Raw genomic sequence first — 23,844 nt, 5'->3', positions numbered from 1 at the left:
GGTAACGATGAATTTATCATTATTGCAACAGAATTCAAAAATCGTTGTCAATATGATACATGTAAAACAACCTGCTAGAGTATCAAACAGTATCAGTTGCAGCCATTTTATAAGCTAACCAAGAGTATTAGTCAGAATCCTATCAGATTAATTCAATTTTTGTATCTAAAATTATAATAACTATATTCTGGGAATTTCCTATTATCCCCATATCAAAATTGGATGGGGACATAAAAGGGTTTATCCTATGGAGATGAAAAGGGGGATTAAGGCAACCTCGTTGCCCTCCCAGTGTCACATTCAAGTGGTTTCTTCTAATTTATTGCCCATGCAATAATGAGTTAGTTTGCATTGAAATGCACATTGATGGCAGAGTAATGGTTTTCCGGGCATTCACATTAAGATTTCTAAGAAAAGTAAGACGAATAAGAGTGCAGTAGGGTCAGTCAGAATTTGCGTCTAAAATCTACAGTTGACCAGAACTAAAAGGGAGATGGGAGCATTTGAATTCGATGAGGTCGTGTTGGAATGTTACTTATGACATGCACATCATCGCAACTATGTTCACACATGCAGTCCAACTTAATGTACAGTTCTCACAGTCCTAAAGTTGCCCTCCATGGGCCAAACTCAAGGCAATGCCCGTCTATGAAATCAATAGTTGCGGGGTCATCAATCATTTTACACCACCATTTTTCTATTGAAATGTATCTGTCATCAAGGATAATTTTCCATATGTACGACTCAGAAGTGAATTATTTTTATCTCCTTTTTAGACTAGTCTTAAATCAATGTGTTTAGCCAATAAGCTGTCACGTCCTAAGGTCAAAGATTTGCCCTGCAAATAGTACAGTTGGTTCGGACGCATTTATAGTGTAAAATGCATGACACTGAGCTTGATCAAAGCAGCCCGGGATAAATTTAGGTCAATTAATCTTGGCTTTAAGTTCGAACATGAGAGATATATTTTTGAATTTAAGTTTAAGAGTTACATATTTTTAAATTCAAGTTTTAAGGGTGTTTGACTCATCTAATTTACAAGTATAAAAAAATGTAATATGAATCGATTAAAATAATATTATTTTGATTAATATATATTAATACAATATTGTTTTAATTATTTTTCTCAATTATCAAACCAAATTTAAAGCTCAGTTTGAACTCAAACTCGAATCAAACTCAAATTCGACTCCTCTTAAAAGAACCAAACTTAAACACATTTCAAGCAAGTTTGACAAACTTGAATTTGACTCTTTTTAAACAAATTAAATTCAAACCTCTTTCCAACAAGCTTCATAAACTAAAATTCGAAATTGACTCTACTCAAATTGAGTCGAACTCAAGCTTAGCTCAATTTGAATCCACTCATTATCAATCTAATTGACCGTGGGACAAGGAGGCATAAAGTTACGTACTCAAATATCCCACTCCCACATGCTTTAATTTAAGATAGAATTTGCGAAGGAGCCCACAGACATTGAACACAGAAAACTTGTAACCTCTGAGTTTCACATGATAATGACGGAAATCACGAGATTAATGTATAAAGTATTGGGGTGGATTTGTTTTCACGTTTAAACCATATTAAACTAGTTGAAGAAGCTTCCAAAGCCAAGAAGCAAGCCAGATAGATTTGGCTTGGACATTGATTTAAAGAGAAAAGAATAGCAGCCAACCAATCATAAGGTTCTGGAATTTGGCATATATCACGAATTATTACACAGAATAATAATATTACATAAAAATGGATGAAATGGTCTAAAATCAATACCATTCTGAGAATGAGAATACAGGAGCTTTGACTGCAGATTATGTCTTTCTCCAAAAATGAAGTACTTCCAGTAATGTCAAACCCTGATTATATATGCAATAAATGAAAGAAAATTAACCAAAAATCTATTTGACTAAGTGCGGTTATAATTATAATAAGCATGATTAGAAGAGAGAGTAAAAGGAATGTTTAGAAATTTACTGTTGGAATTCAATATTGATGGAAGTGGCGGTGGAAGAGGAGTTGGTTATGGCGGCAAAGGCGGCCTGCGAGAGAACAATGGTGGTGCCAGAGCGAGAAGGAGGAGAGACAGATTGAAGAGCATAATCAACAATCTTGATTTGTATGGTTAAACCAGGCAAGCAAGTGTTCGGCTCCGCGGCGCTGATGCATCTTACCAAATATTGTCTTCCACATGATGCCCCATTGTCCCATATCCCTTCTCCCGCTGCTCCAAACAAATTGCTCGATGGAAACTGGCTTTGATCGTTACCATAACATGCTGTAGCTGTGTAAATATACATATAAATTTTTATTTGTTTATCGATTTTAATGGGCAAGGAAAAACCAGAAGGTGTTGAAATGTACTTACGTAAATATGGGGGAGCATACCAAGCAGCCGTTCCAACGTCGGCATAAGAGAAGTAAGTAAAAAGCTGTAAACATAAACCGAGGAGAATGAGAATGAAGAATGGCTGTCTCGACTTCAGCATTTTTGTAGAGGCTTCCAAGATTTAGCTCTCTTTGATTTGCCAATTATCTCCGTATTCAGAGTCAACACTAAACGTAGAGGTTTAAAGGCTAGAAAAGTCGAATCCCTCTTTGGCACTTACGTTGACTCATTAATATTCCTCTCTCTGTTCAACCAGGAAGAAAAGTACATTAACAGTTGCAACTTGGCGTGATGGAGAGCCATTACCACTAATTACTTACATAATAAGATGTCTACCTTCTTCCTGCTGTTTGATTGAAAGAGAGCTGCTTGGTCTAGAATTCCTATGAATTTTAATGATATGCGATAAATCTCACCAGAGGTGCATTTAACTGTTATTAGCAAACACTTGGATCTATCACCTTTACTTACAAAAATGTCTCCTGTCACAACCGCGTCAGCCAACACATTTCTACTGATTTCTAGGTCAAAACATTTTGTATCGTAGATGAGCTCCTTTGGTTGCTGTTAGGTTTTAAAATAAAATTTAATAATTCAAATAAGCTTACATGAGATCCAATCAGTAAAGAGGACATTCCCCAATAAAAAATAAGAGATAATTAAAATCTCTATAATAAGAGATAAGTAAATATATACATATTTTCTAAACCCAATGTTATCAAATTATTATTAAAAACATCAAATTTTTACAAATATCCCCAACACTAGATGGGAAGAGCAGTGTGAGAAATTTTCCCCGCATAAATAGGAAAGGGAAAAATTTTTTTCCATAAAGAGGAAAAACGATTCTTCATCATCTTTATATCGGAACGAGATGAAAACGAAAAATGATCAATATATTTAACCTTTACCCGTCCGTTGTCTTCTTTACTGGTATCGTCCTTTCCAGCTAAATCAGGTATCTACCCTGAAATGAGTTGACTTGGACCAGGCTTACTAATAAAAATCAATCTACCCATCAAAATCATATTAATACATCAACGCGCTTGCAGGCATGCCGCATAGGAGAAGTGGCAGTCAACAGTTTCGGCCACAAATTTATCTAATACACGCACATGGCTATGGCTTTGCACGAATACTAGTACTCCTGAGTGTGTGGCCAACAATAAATCTAATTTCTGATTGTCAACTCAAATGCCCACGTTAACCTGCTTATGCCTAGCGATTAACAATAGATTCAGCCGTTTATGAAGTACCTATTTTTTTCCTTTTTCTTTCCTATAAATAAACAAATACACCAATTAACTGAAGTAACTACTTCACACAAGAAAAAGATTGCGTTTTCCCTCCCTCAGATTGCAAATCTAAATGATGGTAACCTTGTTAACAAACAGCCAAGCAACGAGTCAAATGTAGCACTAATTGAATACTTGCTCAAACAACCAAGTAGATAACAAAAGAGTAATTATTTCCACAACTTCCGCAATGACATGTTTTTTTCCGTCTCCTTCTTCATCACTTTGGCAACTGCCATCTCAAAATCTTCCTGTGTTACATGCACCCTCCTCTCCCTTAGAGCAAACATACCAGCTTCAGTGCACACCGCCTGAATAAACAGATTAAACAGTGGATAAAAGAAATAATATATAAATGCTCTTTGACATTTCAATTTTATAGGTTACCAAACTGTCAACCATAGGGCTAATTAGGTGAGTCAACCACATTCATATGACAATATATCTTAAATTAAATAAACCTTATAGCCAGGTTTCAAATTCTCCTAATTTGAATTTTGCAAAAACCACTCCATCCATAACCAGCACACTGTGCACTTAACAAATTTGCCATGGAGGTAGTATATGTGTATATGCAGACATGGACTGGGTCCACATGCATCGTGACTCCACCTAGAATTTTGTGGAGACAATATGTATTGGAGTGGCAGCAGCCAAATCAACTAGAGAGGATAGGTTACAACTACATATTACCAACCAAACTCACCTTGAAGATAATAAATAAACTATATGGATGGCAGTATTCTGTTCATACATAGATATTTTAAAATTGTTTTGATAGAATGTTACATCTCAGAGTCAGTCAACCAGTTCTCAAAAGTTTGATTAGTCGGTGAAATGACCCCCCAACAGCAAACCGAGAAGTATGGGTTTGTTTTGCATCTATAATCTTAAATGAACATGACAGTCTTCAAATGTCAATGTCACTTATGAGTTTAATATCTTTTCAAAGGGATTTATGAGAACATAGAGAAGCTAATAACAACTTGGGGCATAAATCCAAAGCATCGACAACTTCAAAAATTCCAAGATTCAATCTTGCAGAAGCACTAATGTTTAATAATTAAACAGAAAATTAAATAAATTAATAATAAGGTAAAGACAAAAAATTTATCATACCTTTAGCTCCGCACCAGATGCACCATTCATCTTCTCGGCAATCTTCTTCAAATCAATCCCACGCATTAAATTCATTCTCCTTGAATGAATTTTAAGGATATCTAGACGAGACTGCATAAAATGAAAAACAAACATAAGTATACATGTGACATTAACTATATCAGACAGAAAACACTACTCAGAGAAACAATCTCTACAGGAAAATTGCTAAGATAATGTTAATTTCAACAAGGTTACCTTAGATAACCAAATATACACAACATAATGACAATATAAACATGGGTATTTTTTCACAATAGCATGTCTCTTTTGTCTTATACTTGCTTGCAAATAATGTAATCAATTCAAATTCTAGAAAAGATTACTAATTTTTAGCTTTCTGAGGAACCTGTCATAGTGACCTGATTTTCTCGATCTTTCAAACTCACCATATTCCACAACATAAAACAGGTACTTTTCTCTCCAGTAAATTTATTCACAAGGATCAAAACAATAAAATGTTGACATACACATTTTGTACAAGAACACGTTAAAGACAAAAAAAGCATTCATTGCTCAACTATCCATATGGAAAGGATCATAACAACAAATGTTGACATGTGTATCTCACATGAGAACACAATTATGTATGAGGGGACAAAAACCTGCATTCCTTCTCATTCAAATATTCATATGGAACCAAATTCAATAAATATTCACTTTTATAAGTTGAATTTTAGAGGGACAAGATGAAAGAGAGATTTATTTTCGAAAAATGTAAATGCACATTATGGTAATGGTAGCAGACCTCTTCATTAGGATTTGGAAATTCGATCTTCCTGTCAATTCGTCCAGGCCTAAGGAGAGCTTGATCAAGAATATCAATCCGATTTGTGGCCATCAAAACCTGTTTGGCAAGTTTCATGTTACATGCATAATAAGTCAACTAAACAAATATAGCAAATACTATGCCCTATTCTCTCCCTAGTTGACTACATTTGCTTACCGAACTGAAAAACAGTACCTTGATCTTGTTTGATGCTTCAAATCCATCAAGCTGATTGAGAAGTTCCAACATAGTCCTTTGCACCTCACTGTCACCATTGCCACTTCCAGATTCCATCCGAGCAGACCCAATGCTGTCTATTTCATCCATAAAAATGATTGATGGAGCATGTTCCCTGGTGAAAAACAGGCGAGTAGTCACACTAATAGGATAAGAAACTATAAGGATAACAAGAAAAGTGCAGAACATCAATCAGCTGAAAGATTATTCATCCATACTTTCAACATGAAGCAAAACATCTATGGAATAATTCCAGATAAAAATTAGAAATATCAAAGAGAAAGAATTATAGTTCTCAGAAAAGAGTGGCACATGCTTCAGTCATGTGCCACCCACAACCACATAATGAAGTAAGGAAAAAGTATAAAATACACCAAAGTTAAGTACAGCATTAACCTTGGAAGAAAAAACAATCAAGGCATGAGACAGCAGGGAGAAAGGAAACAAACCTTGCCATGACAAAGAGTTCTCTAACCATTCTAGAGCCTTCTCCAATATATTTCTGAACCAATTCTGAACCAGAAACCCTGATGAAAGTACAATCAGTATGATGAGCCACTGCTCTAGCCAATAGTGTTTTTCCCGTACCAGGTGGTCCATATAGTAAGACACCCTGTTATGTAAAAGAAGCAGAGAGAGACTGAGTTTGTAGAAGTAATATATCTCTACCCAATCAACAAGATCAACAGTAGATGCAACATAACAACACAAAACAAACCTTAGGTTGAGCTATTCCAAGACTCTCAAATAATTCAGGGTGTTTGATAGGAAGCTCAATGACCTATAAAGGTGATAAACCACAAACAGAGAAGGAAAACATAACCATCAAAGATGATTAAAAATGAAGGACTCAATTAAAATCAAAATCCCCTATATGCAACTAAATGTAAATCCATAGCGAAAAAAATGTGCCATGACCACACCTCCTTTATCTCCTTAATTTGTTGATCAAGACCACCAATCATGTCATATGTAGAATCTGGAACTTTTTCAACTTTCATGAGGTTGACAAGTGGATCTACTTTGCTTGGCAAAATCAAATGAAGAACGTAGCTATCATTACGAAGTGCTACTCTTGTTGATGGTGTGATCTTGGTGATGTCAATGTTTTTGTCTATATCAACAACATATTTCCCCTCTGGATGGACCTGGAAGAAAACAAAAAAGCGAATACAGATGTATTTTAGGAATTTTATTTTTTCAATGATCAGCAAACTATCATGGGAAGCTATGATCAGTTAAAACCATTACAACATTAAATGCAATCTATCACCCATGATTGCTCAAATTAAACGCAACTAGCTCTAAGAGTTTTTTCAAGCCAGGCCAAGCTCAATCGTAGGCTTGCTTGGGTTCAGCTCGAATCCTCAAGACTAAGCTCAAGCTCTACGAGTTTTGACGGAGCCAAGCTTGAATGCCGAGCTTGAGCTTGGCTTGGCCCGGCTCAGCTCAATACTGTAGCGTTTTAAATTTTTTTTATAAATTTTAAACTTATTTATTATTAATTTAAAAAAATTACGTTTTCTAATTAAAGAAAACATAGAATGAAGTTGAAGTATGATGAGAAAGGAAGAACAACAAACTTATTCATAATAGACAAGTTGAGTTATCGGAATCAATTTCACCTATGTGAAAGAGTTGAAATTGGGGTGATACTTAAGTGTTTATTTATAGTGAGTGAAGTGAGTTGAATGAGTTATTGAAATGTATATTTCCAATGTGAGACTTTTACACTTCACCCATTATATATCTCACATAATATTATGCTCTATTATATTTATAAAAAATGACATTTGACAAAACAATGGCTAAAGGATTATTTTTATACTACGAAGAATTTTTTATTCAATAAGAATGGCCAAAGAATTTATTTTACGATGCAAATCAATGAATAAAATCAAGAATTTTCTTCTTTTTCACAAAACAATAACACAACATCAATACTAGTTCTAAGGATTATTAAGTTCAAATAATGACTAATCGCCTATTTTTTATGCATTAAAATGATGAATGATGTTATGATATGAAATGTTTTTCTCTATGAAAATAGAAGAGCATAATATTATATGGATTCATAGTGGGTGAAGTGAATTATAATTGGTGAAGTGTAGAAGTCTCACATTGTAAAGACACACTTTAACAACTCCCTTCACACGCTATAAATAATCACAAATCTCAACCCAATTCCATATTCTAGCACTCCCACATTGGTGAAATTGATTATAGGAACTTACCTCAATCATTATAAATAAGCCTACTTTCTTTTTTTCTCATCACAATTCAACTTCATTACACATTTTCTTTTATTAGAAACACAATTTTTTTTTAAATATTAAAAAAAAAAAAAAATTGAGCTCAAGCTTGGCTCCCATGACTTGAGACTCAAGCTTGAGCCATGGCTGCTTAGTTTGGGCTTGATTGAGCCGAGATGGAAATCAAACTCAAGCCATCTTAACTCAAATCCAACCCTTTCTAGCTCATCATTCAGTAAAACATCACATACTCAACTATAACTGAAAAGCAGTAAATATACATAACACATACAAGAACAATTTTAACACAAATAATGTGATGGTTGACTAAACCAGCAAGACATTGATAGGAATCCATAAATCTTTTAACTCACACAATCAAACCAAACAGCACAAATAGAATGGAACAGAAAATAGGATACTCATACTAACAATTAAAGTGTTTACAATGAAGCCAAAATTTCTTCCTAATTTGTCTAGCTTTCAAGAGGCTAGAACTCTCCCTACCACTATTATTTGTCTCAATTTTTCCACTTTCCCTACCTTTTTTCCTCCCTTAATCATCACTCTTCCACTTTATCATAATTGCATAATTACCCCAGTTTTCCTACTTTTTCCTTCTTGTAGGTGACATATACCTCAGCTCTAACAGACATATTCATGCTTCTAATGTCACCGAAAAACCATTCAGTGGTTGATTAGTGAGAAAAATCAGCTCTATGGGGAAGTATTGCATCTGATTAAATTGAAAATTTTCTCTCGGTACATGTTTATTCATACTAGAACTTTCAGTTCATGTACCTGACATAAACTAAACAATCAACCCACATTAAAATAACAGGCAATTAAACAACATTAACTACAAATAAAGAAATTTCAAAATCTTGAACATTTTTGTATACCTACTATAACGCTAAAAGCTGTAAGAGATGATGTAGCTGACCTTTACAAGAACCTTATTTTTGCCCATCACTTTGACCACTTCACCAACATAAGATCCAGGCTCCTGAAGCAGCTGTAATTCTTCTCTAAGCATCCTAACTGTTGATAATAAAGAATGTCATAAATTAATTGGGCAATTCTCAACCCACTATTAACTAAAATATCTGTCTATGTGCAATTATATATCAATCTTAATAACTATTCAATCATGTCGCAAAATTCATAGTCACTGATAATTCATCATAGGATAGCCCTATCAAAGCTATTCAGAAATCAATAATGCAAACCCTAGGAAAAGATATAAGTTAAAAATGAGAATAAAATCCACACAGTGAAAATTAGGGTTACGGTTGAGAATAGGAACCTCTTGAATTGAGTTCGTTGCGCTGGGCTTCAAGGCGATTGAGATTGTGAGTCTTTTGTCGGACTTGGAGCTGTAGTTCATGGATATGTTGGAGATAGTATTGCCTGAGTCCCTCTCCTTGCTTCGATGCCCCTTTAGCTGAGCATGCCTCCTCCGCCACGACCGATTCCACCTGCTTAGTTTCGATTCCTACAGCGGCCATTGCAATCGAATTCGAATCTAATTTCTTTAAGATCAAGTTTCCTGCTTGGCTTGGGAACCGAGGCTTTGCCTCTGCCTATGGCCTACGATTGCTGTTTATAGCCTACTACTGGGCGTAAGGCGGTTTAATACCGCATTGGTGGACCATCGGGAGCCCATGGGCTTCTTCTACTGGCCCGTTAAAAGAGCCCATTTGTCAAGAGTTGGTAAGAGGGGTGTTAAATCGCACTACCTGTTGTCTAGGGGGCTAAAGTGAAATTTATGTTTTTATTGAGGATTTGAAATAAGGAAAAGTTGGCCTATATAAGACGACATCCACCCAAACTGTTTCTCTTGTAACTCCTGTTACCCACGCAGCTCTGTTTTCTTTGTATAACAAAATTGATTGTAGTTTTTTTTTTGAACCATTAAACATCTCCATTTCTCTTAGAGCCTAGGCCCTAGGGTTAGGAAGCGTGGATTTATACAAATTACCGCAATATCAACACCTATATCCATTTCTGTAAATCTATGTTTTTTCCAATATATTTTTGAAACCATTTTAATTGAATTTTTGTTATTTTAAAGGGATGGATAAGAAAAAGTTTGCTGTTCCGCTTGTATGCCACGGTCATTCTAGGCCCGTAGTGGATCTGTTTTACAGTCCTATTACTCCCGATGGCTTCTTCCTCATCAGCGCTAGCAAGGGTGCGCTACGCATCTCCACAATTTCTTCTTATTTTTCTGTTTACTTATTATAATGTCAGTATATATTGGTAATTGCTTGTGATTGTCGATTAATGTTGGAATACTAATTTGTTATAATGTTAGTGTAAATTTGTAATTGCTTGTGATCATTGGTTGGTTTTGGAGTGCTAATTTATTGTATTTCAAGTTTGCAATTGCTTCTGATCGTTGATTGATTTTGGAATTCTATGAGGATATGTTGTTAGTTTTCGATTTTGATTTAATCTGTAATTATAATTGCAATGAGATTCTGAATTGGAACAGAAGATTGTGTAATTGAAATTGTGACACAAATATGCTGACATGAGCCTATTGGAATGCTAGTTAATTTTATTTGTGGTAAACCTAATAAATTTTTTATTGCTGAATCTGATTGTTTTACTGGTGCAATTCAGATTCTACTCCCATGCTCAGAAATGGAGGGACTGGAGATTGGATAGGGACGTTTGAAGGTCACAAGGGTGCGGTGTGGAGTTGCTGCCTTGATACCAATGCTTTACGTGCTGCGTCTGGTTCTGCTGACTTTAGTGCGTATGTAATTAACCCTTCTTTCTCGTAAGATTAACTTTCAAATTCTTGTCTTGGCATGTCTTTGAAACATGCTATATTTTTATCTAATTCTTTATAATTTGGTACCTTTTGATGATTCCTATGCTATGAGAGGTCAGATAAGACAAATTTGTTTTTTGAAAATGGCATGTATCTTCAAACATGTTGAGTGTTGAGTATGTAGTGTTTTTTCAATTTATCTGTAATAGATGGTGAGCCAGAGTAGAGACATCATTTAATTGGTGTTAATTCCATACAATTAAAGCTCTGAAAAGTTTCTTTTGTACATGATAGCAAGTGTTTCATTATAGATAAAAAGGTTCACATGAAATTTTGATCAAAATTATTTGTGCAGTAAAGTATGGAATGCATTAACTGGAGACGAGTTGCACTCATTTGAGCACAAGCACATTGTTCGAGCCTGTGCATTTTCAGAGGTAATTTTTTTATCTTTTTCTCTCTATTTAATATGACAGTATTATTGTGAAAATCCTTTGCATCTTAATATTTTGGTAATTTCAATGGATAAGTATTTATGAACACATAATTATGCTCATGTATGCATCACATTTAATGTTTTTTCAATCTGTACACAGGATACTCATCTTCTGCTGACTGGAGGAGTGGAGAAAATCCTTCGTATTTTTGATTTGAATCGACCAGATGCACCTTCAAGAGAAGTGGATAGATCTCCTTGTTCGGTCAGAACTGTTGCATGGCTCCATAGTGATCAGACAATCTTAAGCTCTTGCTCTGACATGGGTGGTGTCAGGTATGCTTATTTCTCCTGCATCATGTTCAATTCTATATTTATGTGATACTTATTTTGTTTCATGGAAAGTAATTTTTTTTTGATATCTTGCTTTTTGTTTTGATTCCTTTAAGTAACCGTAATGTGATAGTTTATCCTGAAATTTTTGGGCTCTTCTAAGTGTATACTAACGCAAGTTGTGGATAGAATAAGCTAAAAACATGGGTCCAATTATCAAGCTTCATTGCATTTGCCAAACGGTTGGGTATCAAAACTCAGAAAATGAGGTTAAAATTTAAGGTTCTAGGGTTTTAGTAATCTTTTGGCTCAAGTAAAGAGAGATTAAAAAAAAAGAAGAATGTTAATTTCTTATATTCTGCAGAGGTTTGATTGCTTGCTGTTACTTGATAGAAAAATTGTTGGGCAAACTGTTCAATTTTATGAGATTATAGTATTTTATACATGTTTTCTCCTAAAGTTGAAGTTGAAAATAGTTCTTGGACTGGATGAGATTTTCTGTTTTTTTTTAATCTAATCATTACTAAAATTATTAGTAGTTGTATACAGATTATGGGATGTAAGAAGTGGTAAGATAGTCCAAACACTTGAGACCAAGTCATCTGTAACCAGTGCTGAAGTGAGTCAAGATGGTCGATATATCACAACTGCTGATGGGTCAACAGTTAAATTCTGGGATGCAAACCAGTAAGATTTAGGCCAGATTGACTATTTTTCTTTACCCAGCTTTCCACCTTGTTCTGTCTAAGATTTTCAATCTCTTTCCCTAGTTTTGGGCTCGTGAAGAGCTACAACATGCCATGCACAATAGAATCAGCTTCACTGGAGCCAAAGTATGGTAATAAGTTCGTTGCTGGGGGAGAAGATATGTGGATCCGTGTTTTTGATTTCCACACGGGTGATGAGATAGGTATGTGCTTCAACATGAACTCAATCTATTAAAATAAAACTTAGAATAATATTACATATATAAACAAATCTTATTAATTTATTTATGTTTTTTGATGTGACAATATATGATTAAGTGATTTTGAAGTATGAGAAAAAATAAACAATCATATTATCCAATTACATACTATCACCTCAGTTTGTATTGACTAAATAGTAAGATTTGTTTGTCAACTTGGTTTTATTCTAAAACTTAAATGATTTGTTTCTCATGTGATCTTTTCATTTGACTATATAAGTTCAGATGGTTCATGCTGCATTCCTGTCTTTTAAATTTAGTATCTCAAAATCAATATTAGGCCTCATTATTTCTGTAGTTACTAATTTTTGTCTGGGTACAGCATGCAATAAAGGGCACCATGGTCCTGTACACTGTGTGCGCTTCTCTCCAGGAGGGGAATCATATGCCTCAGGATCTGAGGATGGAACCATTAGAATATGGCAGACAGGCCCTCTGACTCTTGATGATACTGAAGCTGTATTGGCAAATGGTTCAGTTGGAAATGTCAAGGTAACTGCAGAAGAGGTTTCGCGCAAGGTTGAAGGTTTTCATATTGCAGATGACGGGAAGACTAAAGAGAAAGAAGAAGCAGGAAATGAGTGACGGGGCAATCATATATCTCATCCTTTTGCCTAGCATAATGTTCAGATATTAGATAATTATGTAGAGGGACTAAACCAGAATATCTTCTAGTTTCTTGTTAATGATGCATTAAATAGATATAGACTGGACGAAATGTTGTGTACAAGTTCTTATTGCCTCTGAAAGTAAATTTTGGACCTTCTAATTTGCATGTTTAAACTTAACAGTGGAATGTAGCGAGGATGTCAACAGATATTCTTCGATCAGAAGCTATCTTCAACTGAAGTTATTAACATTTAACGGTTGCAATATAAAATTGAGATGCTTTGTTATTACTATTAGGGTAGGTACGAACTGAACAGAGTTTAAATACTTTTTAGTTTAAGTTTAGTTCGAATAAAAAATTAAAGGTGGTTTGAGTTTAATTTGAATAAAAATAATTCGGTTCAAGTTTGGTGTAAGTTTGATTTAAATTCACGGTTTGAATGAAAATAATTCAATTCAGATTTGATTTTGATTTATAGTTTGAATTTATAAATTATTAATAAAATGATATTATTTTATTTATTAATAAATAAAAGGGTATCGTTTTAACAATTGTATAACATAATTTGAATCAAATTACGAGTCAAATTCGAATATAATCAAGCCTTTCATCCATCTCTAGGGTAAACGAAGTTGAATTCTCTCTAATTTGAGTTCGATTTAATTTAAAAAATGAGCTATATGCCTTAACTTAATTTGAATTCTAGTTAAATATGAGCCAGTGCGGTTCGTGTTTGGCCCTCATTACTATTTCTTTTTCTTTCCATTCCACTCGACAGAAGAGGTGAACTTCGTTTATTGAGATGAGAAACATGTGGGATGATCTTGTACATGTACAAGAATCCAAGGGCTTTAAGGTTACAAGATATAAGTAGAAGGGTTAAAGAAATTTTAAAAAATAAAAGCTGAATAAACATGTGATGTAAGTATGTAATTGTAATCTCTCGAGGGCTTCTGTTCGGTTGAATTTCAATCATCCGTTGTGTTGTGTGTTGAGTGCCTTTCTCCTTCTCGTTGCGTCGGAATCTGCAATTCTCATAAATTTGGCGGGAAAGATGTCGGGAAAAGGGGCAAAAGGCTTGATTATGGGAAAGGCCTCTGCCGGCAACAAAGACAAGGACAAGAAGAAACCAATCTCTCGCTCCTCCCGAGCCGGCCTTCAGGTTCTTTTAGATCTCTCTCTATTTTGAAGTTTTTCTCTTTTACATTCCGCTTTCAACTTTCATCCATTTTCTGTTCTTAATTAATGTCGTTGTTTCATCAAAGAAATTGCCCATTTCATGTTCTAAACTGCGGTCTTTTCTCGTATATTAGGTTTTCTTTTCGAAGTGTTTTGTTTTTGTTATATTTTGAGGGTCTAGAGTTAATTCTCTTTAGAACATTAAACTGGAATAAGTTGAAATTGAAGAAGTTAGATAAAACATTTATTGCAAGATCTCATGCATTCATTAGGTGCTAAAACTTGATGTGTCTTGAACCAAAATGTAATTACCGTGCAATACAAGTGAGTTTTCACATTGTTTTAAGTCGGTCACATTATTTTATTTCTGTAGTCATCGATTGTGCAAGTGAAGAATATGATGCCTGGTAATTTTGTTTTTTAATTTGATACAAAAAATTGTTATGTAATATGTTGACTATATATAAATGAATGTCTGTTGTATTGTTGTGAGCTACTACTTCTTGACCAAGTTTTATTTGTTCACACATATAGGATAGAGTGCAATATTTTGGCTACCCAATAATATTCTTTACATCTAATGCCTCCTGTACCTGGTTCAGTGATTTGGGGAGCCAGCATCTCTTGTTGCATTAGGGTTGATGAAACTAGTTAGTTATTGGAGGTGGTGTTAAATAGCACATTACAGGGTATTACTGAATGTGACTTCAAGTTTTGAGGACCTGATGTAGTTGGTATCTTTTCTTATTATTGGATTTTTAAATTTTAGATGTCATTTTCTCATGATACATGGATTTTTTTGGGAGCAAATTCATATGAAATTGATCCCACTAATGTGAAAGGGGCGAATGATAGCTATGTTTTTCTAAACATTTTATTGATATTATTGAAAGATGCATTCAGTGTTCTGGATCCTGTTTAAGTAATCTCTGAATACTGTTGCATTTAATGTTGACTCTGGCTATTGCATGCTCTGTTTTTTATTTTCTTTGAATTTTTTGTGTGATATTTAACATGCAGTTCCCTGTGGGTCGGATACACCGCCTTTTGAAGTCAAGGACTAATGCACATGGGAGAGTTGGAGCTACTGCTGCTGTGTATTCAGCTGCTATTTTAGAGTATTTAACTGCAGAGGTGTTGGAGTTGGCTGGAAATGCAAGCAAAGATCTCAAGGTGAAACGCATAACTCCCAGGCATTTGCAGCTTGCAATCCGTGGTGATGAGGAACTTGACACCTTGATTAAAGGGACCATTGCTGGTGGGGGTGTCATCCCTCACATCCATAAATCACTCATCAACAAGTCAACCAAGGAGTAGTTTCAAGTGGATTATGGCTGCCTATATTTGTCAGACTCAACTCAAAATATGGGAACCAATTTCTCATCCTCTGATTAAATTAATGGATTTGCACTCCACAGCTATTAAGCGGGGTTATACATTTATCTGTTTTTTCCTTATGCTTGATCTTTGGTTGCTGAACCTGGTATGTTGGTTATGACATGTTGTGGATAGTGACATTCTCTAACAAGTTTAATCTTTCTGTGGTATTAAAAGGTTGCCATGAATATTTGCATGTCCTTGTGCTATTGCTTTTTCCTGTTTTGGTTGTAGTATCATCGTCGTGCATATTGCCTGTTGTCAGTTTAGTACAGGTTTTGTTCGTTATTTGATGTGAGAACAAAAGGAGTGCAGATTCCTAAATATGGATATGTAAGATTTAACTGCATGATTTCATGGATTCACTGCCCAGTGATGATTCCCATGTTGATGAATTTTTATTTTAGCTAATGTCCTTTAGCTTTATCAGTGGGAGTTGTTCTAATCTGCAATATTATGTCTGTGGGGTGTTGGGACTAAGGCGCAAGCACATATGGGAGTTTATAGAAGTTAAATATATTTAAACAAAAACATATCATTGTGCAAAGGCAAATCTTTAAAATGATTATTTGATTCTATAAACAAAAGCCAACCAAACTATTCATTTCTGCTTTCGATAAGCTTGTTTTAAATCCTATCCTTGAGGTGGACGAGTATGCAAGGACTCTATCCAAACACCATGGAATTGAAATAGAGGGTTGCAGATTACAGACGTTGCATGCTTCTAGCTCAAGAATATCTCAACCCATTAAACAGTCTCTATGAAGTATTACCGGTCACATGTCTCTGGAAGAGACCAAGTATTTCAGGCCACAACACCACCATTACTATTGAGAGTTTGCTTCCCCTCAAAACAGTATGATACTACAGAGAAAACAGCCCATCTGCTTTTGGTGTTTGATTGTCCATTTTCTTGAACTCAAAAGCTCTTCCACGTGACCCACTACCCTGCCTACTTTCCTAGTAGTAAGAACCATGGCAAGAAAACAAGAATGGAACATGATGGAACTACGATTGTTGTTTGAGCTATCTGTTAATGAAAATGTGTTGTAGATAAAGCCAACTTGAGCAGAAATTCAGATTAGTAACATCCCAACTAGATTTTGAATAGCTAGCTCTAAAATAAACAGGTCTCAGTTTTAGATGCATAAGCAACTTCCTTAGATCACATTAATCAACATATTGCCAAAATTCTAAAGCCATGAATAATCCAGTAACAAATACCATTCAGATCTGTGAAAAGGACAATCAGCAATAACCAAAATCCTAAAACAATTGAATCCCATATAGCCAGCCACAGATTGAGCAGCTACCATCCACATCTGGAGATGGATGGCAAAAATGCATTTTGACATCTGAAAAAGAAAAAAGAAAAATTCTCCATTCACAAACGCAGTTCTTGAATTAAATGGTTGATACTTTAGGAACTTCTACTGGAAAATTGTGGATTTCATCCATCCATGGGCTCTTCTCCTTTGCTGGGTTTATGGTCCTCAAAGCCTTCCACACTGCACTGTTACACTTGAACCCTGAACCAAAGGCAATTTGCCATGTTCTGTCACCCTTCCTTATCCTTCCCTTGGCCTCTGAATAAGCCAATTCGTACCAAAGAGAACTACTTGAGGTGTTGCCAAACCGATAAAGTGTCATTCTTGATGGTTCCATGTGCCAATCAGACAACTCCAAGTTCTTCTCCAATTCATCCAATACAGCTCTTCCTCCAGCATGAATGCAGAAGTGCTCAAAAGCCAGTTTGAAATCCGGAATGTAAGGCTTGACCTTCATCTTGAAAAGTTTCTTTCCAACTAATGTAGCAAAGAACAGCAGTTGTTCAGACAATGGTAGAACAAGAGGCCCTAATGTGGTGATGTTAGTCTTCAAAGCATTGCCTGCAACAGCCATCAGATCTTTTGACAAACTAACACCAATCTTCCCTTCAGAGTCTTCTTCTTGAGTAACACAGGCAAAACATTTATCATCAGCACCCTTGTGGGTACGGACAGTGTGCAACAATCTGTATTTCGATCCTCTTCTGTCAGAGTACCTATTTGAAAGCAATATTGCAGCACCACCCATTCGAAACAAGCAATTTGATACAAGCTTTGACCGATCATTACCAAAGTACCAATTCAATGTGATGTTCTCCATGCTGATAACCAATGCATAAGAGTTGGGATGGACCTGAAGAAGATCTTTTGCAAGATCAATAGAAATTAAGCCGGCACTACAGCCCATCCCTCCCAAATTGTAGCTAATTATATTTCCTCGAAGCTTGTAATGGTTTATAACCATAGCAGACAGAGATGGAGTTGGATTGAACAAGCTACAATTCACAATCAAGATACCAATGTCTTTGGGTTTCACAGAAGTTTTAGCAAAAAGCTCATCAGTTGCTCCAAACATCACAGCCTCAGCTTCTTTTCTAGCTTCTTTCATTGATGGGTTTGGAGGAATGTTAAGGACAGCCTCTGGAAGGTAAGTAGAATCGCCAAGCCCAGATCGTTCAAGGATCTTGCGCTGAAACTGAAGACTCTCCCCTGTAAATGTACCAGTCATCCCGGATTGATCCATGAAAATCTTTTTTGCGCATTTCCGAGATTCGTCAGGCTTGTAGCAGGAAAAGTTCACAAGGTAAACAGGGCGAGGGCGAGTGAGAAAGTAGAGTGTCAAAAGGAAAACAAGCAAAGTGGAGAATAGAATAACAGAGATAAGATTATATTGTAGATGCTCCCAAAGATCATAAAGGTCTTGGAGAGAAAATGTGGAGACTTGCGCAGCAATTAGGACTGCCAGAGGTGAAAGGAAGAGGTACATTCCATGTGTAATTAGGTAGTGGTACCCAAGTTTCACATATTTCAGTTTAATAGACTTTTTGAAATCAGGGAGATTTCGAGTTGATGACGGTGGGTTTAAGGGTGTGTTCAGATTTGGCTCAGTCATTTTCCCTGCTACAGAAACAGTTTATCAAGTTCAGAACAGAAGCTAAAATAGATCACATCATGATAACAGTAAATATCAAGCACACGATATGGACTGCCAAAAACCAAATAAGAATGTCAAGCAGTTCCGGAAAAGCATAAAATCTTCTATATTGGATTTAGATCTGATATGTACTTTTTCTATTATCCCTTTTATAAGAATTTACTTTTTCTCCTCCCTTCAAAATATTAAACATGTAACATGAACAGGATTCTCTGCTGACGGAAATATGTAAGAAACTAACTTTTATGGAAACCCATGCCGGGAAAATCTGAAATGTGAACACAAAAGAGGACTAAACCCTAATAACCAAAAAAAAAAAAGGACTACACCTTTCTTTATCCCCAATTAAATAGCCATAAAATCCTTCTCACTCCCAATTAAATAGCCCTAAAATTCCTCTAGTTAAGATTTGTAGATCAAAATGGGATAAATTTTAACAAACCCAGTTCAGAAAATCACATCAGTCAAAATTAAGGTGTTAAACGCAGACCAGCACTGACAAAAGTACCGCATTAATAAAAAGCAAAGCATAAACTTCAATGCAACGAAAGTCTTAAAATGACGAAAAATCATACCTCAGATGTGGCAGATGGCTTGAATCCCGACAGAGAAGCCAACGAGAGATACTTCAAATTTGAAAAAAATTAAGGCTTGAGGGTCTTGGGATTGCACTTATAAGAGAAGAAAACTGATGGCCTTAACAGAACAAACCGTTAACATGTACGCGTGTAAGCTTAATACACAGAAAGACACAGAGGGCGGCGCCGTATTGTTTTGAACGTTTGAATTCAATTAAATCGAGTCTTTGTCGGATAATCTAACGGTTGCGGTGGCCTCTGCAGTTACTTGTTGCCATTGATTGACTTGTAATTTCTGTTCTTCTTTTCTTTTGGAAAAAAAATCAAAGATTGGAGCTTCCAGAAAACTTTGCTAAAATTACAATAATTAATTAATTTACCCAAAAAAAAAAAAACCCATATGAAGTGGAAATTGGGTGTACTTATTTAAAAATAGAACAAATAGACCACATGAGATGGAGGAACTTCCAGTTCATGTGAAAATGCCAGATTCCCTTGTACAATTTCATTTCCGCTATTTCTTCTAAACCACTTTATTTCAACAAACCATTCTTCTTTTCAATTTTTGCCAAAATAAAATAACTCTTAATTGTTTGAGTTGAGTTGTCAAGGACTCTACCAGTGCTGCAAGCTGAAACCATTCTTTAACAAGAAACTTTATTTGAGGTGAACAATCTCCTTAACGATCAAAATATCAAATAAGTTAAGAATTAACTGAGAAAGAAGTCAAATTTATCTTGATGGGATCAAAAGTAATAATACAATTTATAATGCAACAATGATAGGTATATTAAGCAAAATAATACAAAAAGAAAAAGGGTGGGCAAAATAACCATAGCCAAAGAATCAGATGGACGTGAAGTGGTTGATATTATCTATTCAGACTAAAACTTTGTGTTTCAAAGGATGAATCTATCAAACTTGATCAACCATTAACAAATGGATTTGGATAGAAAGATATGAAAATAGTACTTCAAGATTTATTATGTGTCCAAGGCTTTCTGTTCGGAGAATTTGAACTCATGCTCACACATTTGGATACCTTACATTTGTCATTCAAACTATCTTTTAAGGGAAAAAGGACAGCTCACCGGTGAAAATTTTGGAACATCTTTTTTGGGGCTTTACACATATTTTGCCAGCAATTACATAGCCGCTGATACATATTTGAATGAGATTTTTTTAGCCAACTTTTGGTCTGTGATACGAAGACAGACTCGTGGAAAATTCACATCCAGAGTTTCACACTGGCTGTGACGTGCACGACTATTGCGTGCTAATTGTTGACTTCTTTATTACAACTTTTGTTTCAAATCCACCATAAACAACAAGGGGTATCCACAGCTTCAACTTGCATCAACACTATGCAAGCAAAATTTTTCGTGTCCGTAGTTCGTGCTGGTGGTTCCAGAGGCATGCAGACACCTTTGTAAATACTTGTTTCACAATTCATATATATCATGTCTGATGGGAAATCTGATTTAGCTTTCTGGGTTTGTAACTTCCTTGTTTGAGTGTAAAGTCTTATAGTTTATCTATCAGGTTCGCATCAATGTCCAACTAAAAAACCCAGAGCCAATATGCCGCTACGAGTTGGGCAAAATCATTGAAACATAGAACCGCAAAACGAGAAGGATAAGAACGGACATCTCCACAGAAGGTACCTGTGCGGTGAAGATAAAGCAGAACCTGATTTCTCTAGTCAGCAAATAATTGCTGCAATAGTATAGTTGTTTCAATGTTAAATTTTGCCCTCTTGAAAACTGTATTAGTAGGATCATGGAAGAATTTCCGATTCATATAAGAGTATACATCTTTACAACTCCTCGAGCCATATCAGTTCTTCATTCCTCTTCAGTGAAGCCTGCCAGGAAACAATAAAGAATGGTGTGAACAAATAATTATAAATACAGAAGATAATATTTAATGAAATTAAGTCGGATTTATAGAATATTTGTTTCATCAACATCGTAGACTTTCAAAGAAAGCCAGCTAAAAGGCGCATTGTATCTACCATGATGATTCAGTTGGTCCAAAGTTATGTGAGAGTGATGGATACTAAAGATAGATAAGGCAAATCCACACTGCGAAGAAGGAATCTAGCATTAAGAAGATAAAAATTCCAACAATGAAATATCTGACAGTAAGTTGTGCCACTTTGTACATGATCCATGTCAATACCAAACTCAGGAGTATATTGTTCGTACTGTCAATCAGAAGCTACTGAAAGTACCCTGCTTTTGTGAATTTGAGTTCTAATGCAGTTTACATCAACATAAGTTCCTTAGGTTAATTGAAGGCTTATGCCAAGCTTGAGACAAAGAGCAGCGTGTTGGAGCCAATGCAATTCTTCTCTTGAAGCAGATGTTGAATCACCCTAAAAACCACAGCTGGATATTTAAGGAGGTTCAACCCAAAATTGAGAAAAAAACATTGAAGGACAAACAGCAGAAGCAACCTCAGGATACCTGAGAATAATATGCTTAAACAGAATTTTGAATATCATAACATTATAAAGCTCCATGTTCGGCCTGGATCATTGTATCGAGGCAGCGAACAACCTTTTTTAGGTCTGAGACCATCTCTGATAAGACTAGAGTGCAATGCTTTCTCTTTCATAAACAATATCCTCGGTTGGTTTTCCCCTAAGCTCTAGTACTGCAGCAATGCCTCTTGCCTTCCTCAAATAAACTGTTACTTGATTAGGATCTGGTAAGCTGGACAAAGATCATCCTTACAGCTTATCTTCTTAATAATAAAATGGACAGACATGTTCATTTTCAAATGATTGATAATAATATTAATAGTCTCAACTTGAACAATGGAGCCAACATGGATAATGGGCCTCAACCGTTCATATCCTTGTAAAGTGGAAGAACTACATGGATTTATGTTTTTAACATATAAGCATAGATGCCTGAGTGAAAACAAGAGTTGTCACAGGTATCTTCCATTGTGGAATTTTTTCCTAACTATATATGCACATATATGACAAACCATAAATACTTGCTTGAAGAATATATTATCTTAGAGGCCACATGGGCGTAGAAGTTACCGATTGGAATTTTGTTGCAATCCTAAGTGTAAAGCATATGACTTAAATCCTACATTGGAAAGTATATACTTCTTATATGAGTTTATATGACTTTATACTCTTCAATCCTAACAACTAGCATTTTGAGTATGGTTCTCTTAAGGTTCGTACTATTTAGTATAAAAAACACTATTATGTCTCCTAGTTGCAATCGTACATTGCGAGTGTCGCTGTTGGTGTGTGCTAGCTAGCCCGTGTAGGTATCAGGATTGCAAAGTGTGATGGTATGTTACAATCTTAAGTGCAATGAATAAAACTTAGATCCCACATTGAAAACATTATCATGTCTCCTAGTTGCAATTATGTAGTATAGGTGGAGACGTCCGTGTGTACAAGCTTGCTCATGTGGGAATTAGGACATCAAAGTGTGATGATATGTTACAATCCCATGTGTAAGGCATAAAACTTGAATCTCACATTAGAAAGTATGAGTTTTTGTTTCTATACATCATTCAATTATCAACTCAATCATATTTATTAATAGACCATGGATATTTTGCTAATAATAGTATAATAAGTTATCCAGAAAACAAGAACTCTAACTTAAGGGCACAATGATCATGTAGGTAAGAGGACTAGATATGGTATTGGAGAATATGATCAATAGATTGAAAACAAACAGTCATATCATGAAGCTTCTAAATCTAATTGCAATGGAGTTATCATGACACCATAATTCAGCACCACTGCTGCAAACTTTCATATTGCTAGACAATTAGTATGCTTTTCGTCTCAAATTTTCTTTTAAAAACACTCTCCTCATTTTCTCAGTGAAACTAGAAATTTCACAAGACAAGAAATCTTCAGAAATCTTCTGGCACTAGGAAGAATGTATGTTTTGATTCAAGGTTTCTGCATCTGTAGAGACTCTATGAGATCCAAGCTCATGTATTCCACAAAAGATCACCTTGAAGAGAAATTGTGAGTCTTGATTTTGCACAAATATTTGAAGTGTTTTTCATAGCATCTTATACAGTGTCTTTTTTACTTTCTGTGATCATTAGAAATGACTTCACCACAGATCATGCACTGGATCAATACAATCACCTTTGCTCTTTTTTTCAGAAGAACACTACTCTTTCTTACCTTATTCAGATTTACAATGTAAATTGGTGACTTTTAAACAAAATAGGAAGCAAACAATGATATGTAGTGATTGTTCCCTGCACATATACATACAACTAATACTAATTTTCGCACCATCATATTCTGGGCTATTAAAGTTTAATTCAAGCCTCTTTTAATATTCTATTCTTGTCTTTGATAACTTAGCCACCAATGGTAGATTTTACTCTCCAATATCAATAAAGGAATGCTATGATATGTGATTTTGATTACAGAGGATTGCATAGATTGGTGCCTTCCAAAGAGCTGGGGATATGTCTGCAAGTATGCTGATTTCTGCACTAGT

General features: G+C 35.3%; 5 protein-coding genes across 7 annotated transcripts; 2 read left to right on the top strand and 3 right to left on the bottom strand.

Moving 5' to 3' along the window:
- Positions 1 to 1,665: 1,665 nt before the first annotated feature.
- On the bottom strand, positions 1,666 to 3,405 carry LOC123194749 (EG45-like domain containing protein). 2 transcript variants are annotated; one of them, XM_044608129.1, is made up of 3 exons: positions 2,364 to 3,405; positions 1,973 to 2,279; positions 1,666 to 1,854 (listed from the first exon to the last, which is right to left on the bottom strand). In XM_044608129.1, the coding sequence occupies exons 1-3, from the start codon at positions 2,482 to 2,484 to the stop codon at positions 1,848 to 1,850; spliced, it is 435 nt and encodes a 144-aa protein (XP_044464064.1). In that variant the 5' UTR covers positions 2,485 to 3,405; the 3' UTR covers positions 1,666 to 1,847. The 2 variants fall into 2 exon arrangements, with proteins under 2 accessions (XP_044464064.1, XP_044464065.1); XM_044608130.1 differs by having other exon boundaries at positions 1,973 to 2,273.
- Positions 3,406 to 3,628: 223 nt separating this feature from the next.
- On the bottom strand, positions 3,629 to 9,708 carry LOC123194748 (26S proteasome regulatory subunit 8 homolog A). Its single transcript, XM_044608127.1, has 9 exons — positions 9,402 to 9,708; positions 9,039 to 9,136; positions 6,767 to 6,991; positions 6,562 to 6,624; positions 6,293 to 6,456; positions 5,802 to 5,958; positions 5,586 to 5,684; positions 4,799 to 4,909; positions 3,629 to 3,990 (listed from the first exon to the last, which is right to left on the bottom strand). Exons 1-9 carry the CDS (start codon positions 9,601 to 9,603, stop codon positions 3,850 to 3,852), a joined length of 1,260 nt encoding a protein of 419 aa, XP_044464062.1. The 5' UTR covers positions 9,604 to 9,708; the 3' UTR covers positions 3,629 to 3,849.
- A 224-nt stretch (positions 9,709 to 9,932) lies between these two features.
- Positions 9,933 to 13,382, top strand: LOC123193913 (serine-threonine kinase receptor-associated protein-like). The gene is made up of 7 exons (XM_044606987.1): positions 9,933 to 10,289; positions 10,724 to 10,859; positions 11,233 to 11,314; positions 11,474 to 11,649; positions 12,196 to 12,333; positions 12,417 to 12,556; positions 12,936 to 13,382. The coding sequence occupies exons 1-7, from the start codon at positions 10,172 to 10,174 to the stop codon at positions 13,196 to 13,198; spliced, it is 1,053 nt and encodes a 350-aa protein (XP_044462922.1). The 5' UTR covers positions 9,933 to 10,171; the 3' UTR covers positions 13,199 to 13,382.
- A 623-nt stretch (positions 13,383 to 14,005) lies between these two features.
- Positions 14,006 to 15,975, top strand: LOC123193981 (probable histone H2A variant 3). The gene is made up of 2 exons (XM_044607081.1): positions 14,006 to 14,385; positions 15,423 to 15,975. Exons 1-2 carry the CDS (start codon positions 14,278 to 14,280, stop codon positions 15,717 to 15,719), a joined length of 405 nt encoding a protein of 134 aa, XP_044463016.1. The 5' UTR covers positions 14,006 to 14,277; the 3' UTR covers positions 15,720 to 15,975.
- Positions 15,976 to 16,973: 998 nt separating this feature from the next.
- Positions 16,974 to 19,724, bottom strand: LOC123193979 (3-ketoacyl-CoA synthase 11). Of its 2 annotated transcripts, none has more exons than XM_044607080.1 (2): positions 19,337 to 19,724; positions 16,974 to 18,727 (listed from the first exon to the last, which is right to left on the bottom strand). In XM_044607080.1, the coding sequence occupies exon 2, from the start codon at positions 18,717 to 18,719 to the stop codon at positions 17,184 to 17,186; it is 1,536 nt and encodes a 511-aa protein (XP_044463015.1). In that variant the 5' UTR covers positions 18,720 to 18,727; positions 19,337 to 19,724; the 3' UTR covers positions 16,974 to 17,183. The 2 variants fall into 2 exon arrangements, with proteins under 2 accessions (XP_044463015.1, XP_044463014.1); XM_044607079.1 differs by having other exon boundaries at positions 16,974 to 18,724; positions 19,337 to 19,709.
- Positions 19,725 to 23,844: the final 4,120 nt, after the last annotated feature.

The sequence above is a fragment of the Mangifera indica genome, chromosome 13 (assembly GCF_011075055.1).
Source record: "Mangifera indica cultivar Alphonso chromosome 13, CATAS_Mindica_2.1, whole genome shotgun sequence".
In the NCBI taxonomy this organism is placed as follows: domain Eukaryota; kingdom Viridiplantae; phylum Streptophyta; class Magnoliopsida; order Sapindales; family Anacardiaceae; genus Mangifera; species Mangifera indica.
This window is presented reverse-complemented; position numbering and strand designations above follow the sequence as displayed.

What these genes read in the sequence shown, in the direction of transcription:
- LOC123194749 (XM_044608129.1), bottom strand. Translation starts at nt 2,484, where the DNA reads ATGCTGAAGTCGAGACAGCCATTCTTCATTCTCATTCTCCTCGGTTTA. An exon ending in GTATGCTCCCCCATATTTAC is followed by an intron (nt 2,280 to 2,363) that starts GTAAGTACATTT and finishes ATATTTACACAG; the next exon opens with CTACAGCATGTTATGGTAAC.
- LOC123194748 (XM_044608127.1), bottom strand. Translation starts at nt 9,603, where the DNA reads ATGGCCGCTGTAGGAATCGAAACTAAGCAGGTGGAATCGGTCGTGGCG. An exon ending in GAACTCTTTGTCATGGCAAG is followed by an intron (nt 5,959 to 6,292) that starts GTTTGTTTCCTT and finishes GTTTTTCACCAG; the next exon opens with GGAACATGCTCCATCAATCA. An exon ending in TTCCAAATCCTAATGAAGAG is followed by an intron (nt 4,910 to 5,585) that starts GTCTGCTACCAT and finishes CATTTTATGCAG; the next exon opens with TCTCGTCTAGATATCCTTAA.
- LOC123193913 (XM_044606987.1), top strand. Translation starts at nt 10,172, where the DNA reads ATGGATAAGAAAAAGTTTGCTGTTCCGCTTGTATGCCACGGTCATTCT. An exon ending in GGTTCTGCTGACTTTAGTGC is followed by an intron (nt 10,860 to 11,232) that starts GTATGTAATTAA and finishes TTATTTGTGCAG; the next exon opens with TAAAGTATGGAATGCATTAA. An exon ending in TCTGACATGGGTGGTGTCAG is followed by an intron (nt 11,650 to 12,195) that starts GTATGCTTATTT and finishes AGTTGTATACAG; the next exon opens with ATTATGGGATGTAAGAAGTG.
- LOC123193981 (XM_044607081.1), top strand. Translation starts at nt 14,278, where the DNA reads ATGTCGGGAAAAGGGGCAAAAGGCTTGATTATGGGAAAGGCCTCTGCC. An exon ending in CCTCCCGAGCCGGCCTTCAG is followed by an intron (nt 14,386 to 15,422) that starts GTTCTTTTAGAT and finishes TTTAACATGCAG; the next exon opens with TTCCCTGTGGGTCGGATACA.
- LOC123193979 (XM_044607080.1), bottom strand. Translation starts at nt 18,719, where the DNA reads ATGACTGAGCCAAATCTGAACACACCCTTAAACCCACCGTCATCAACT.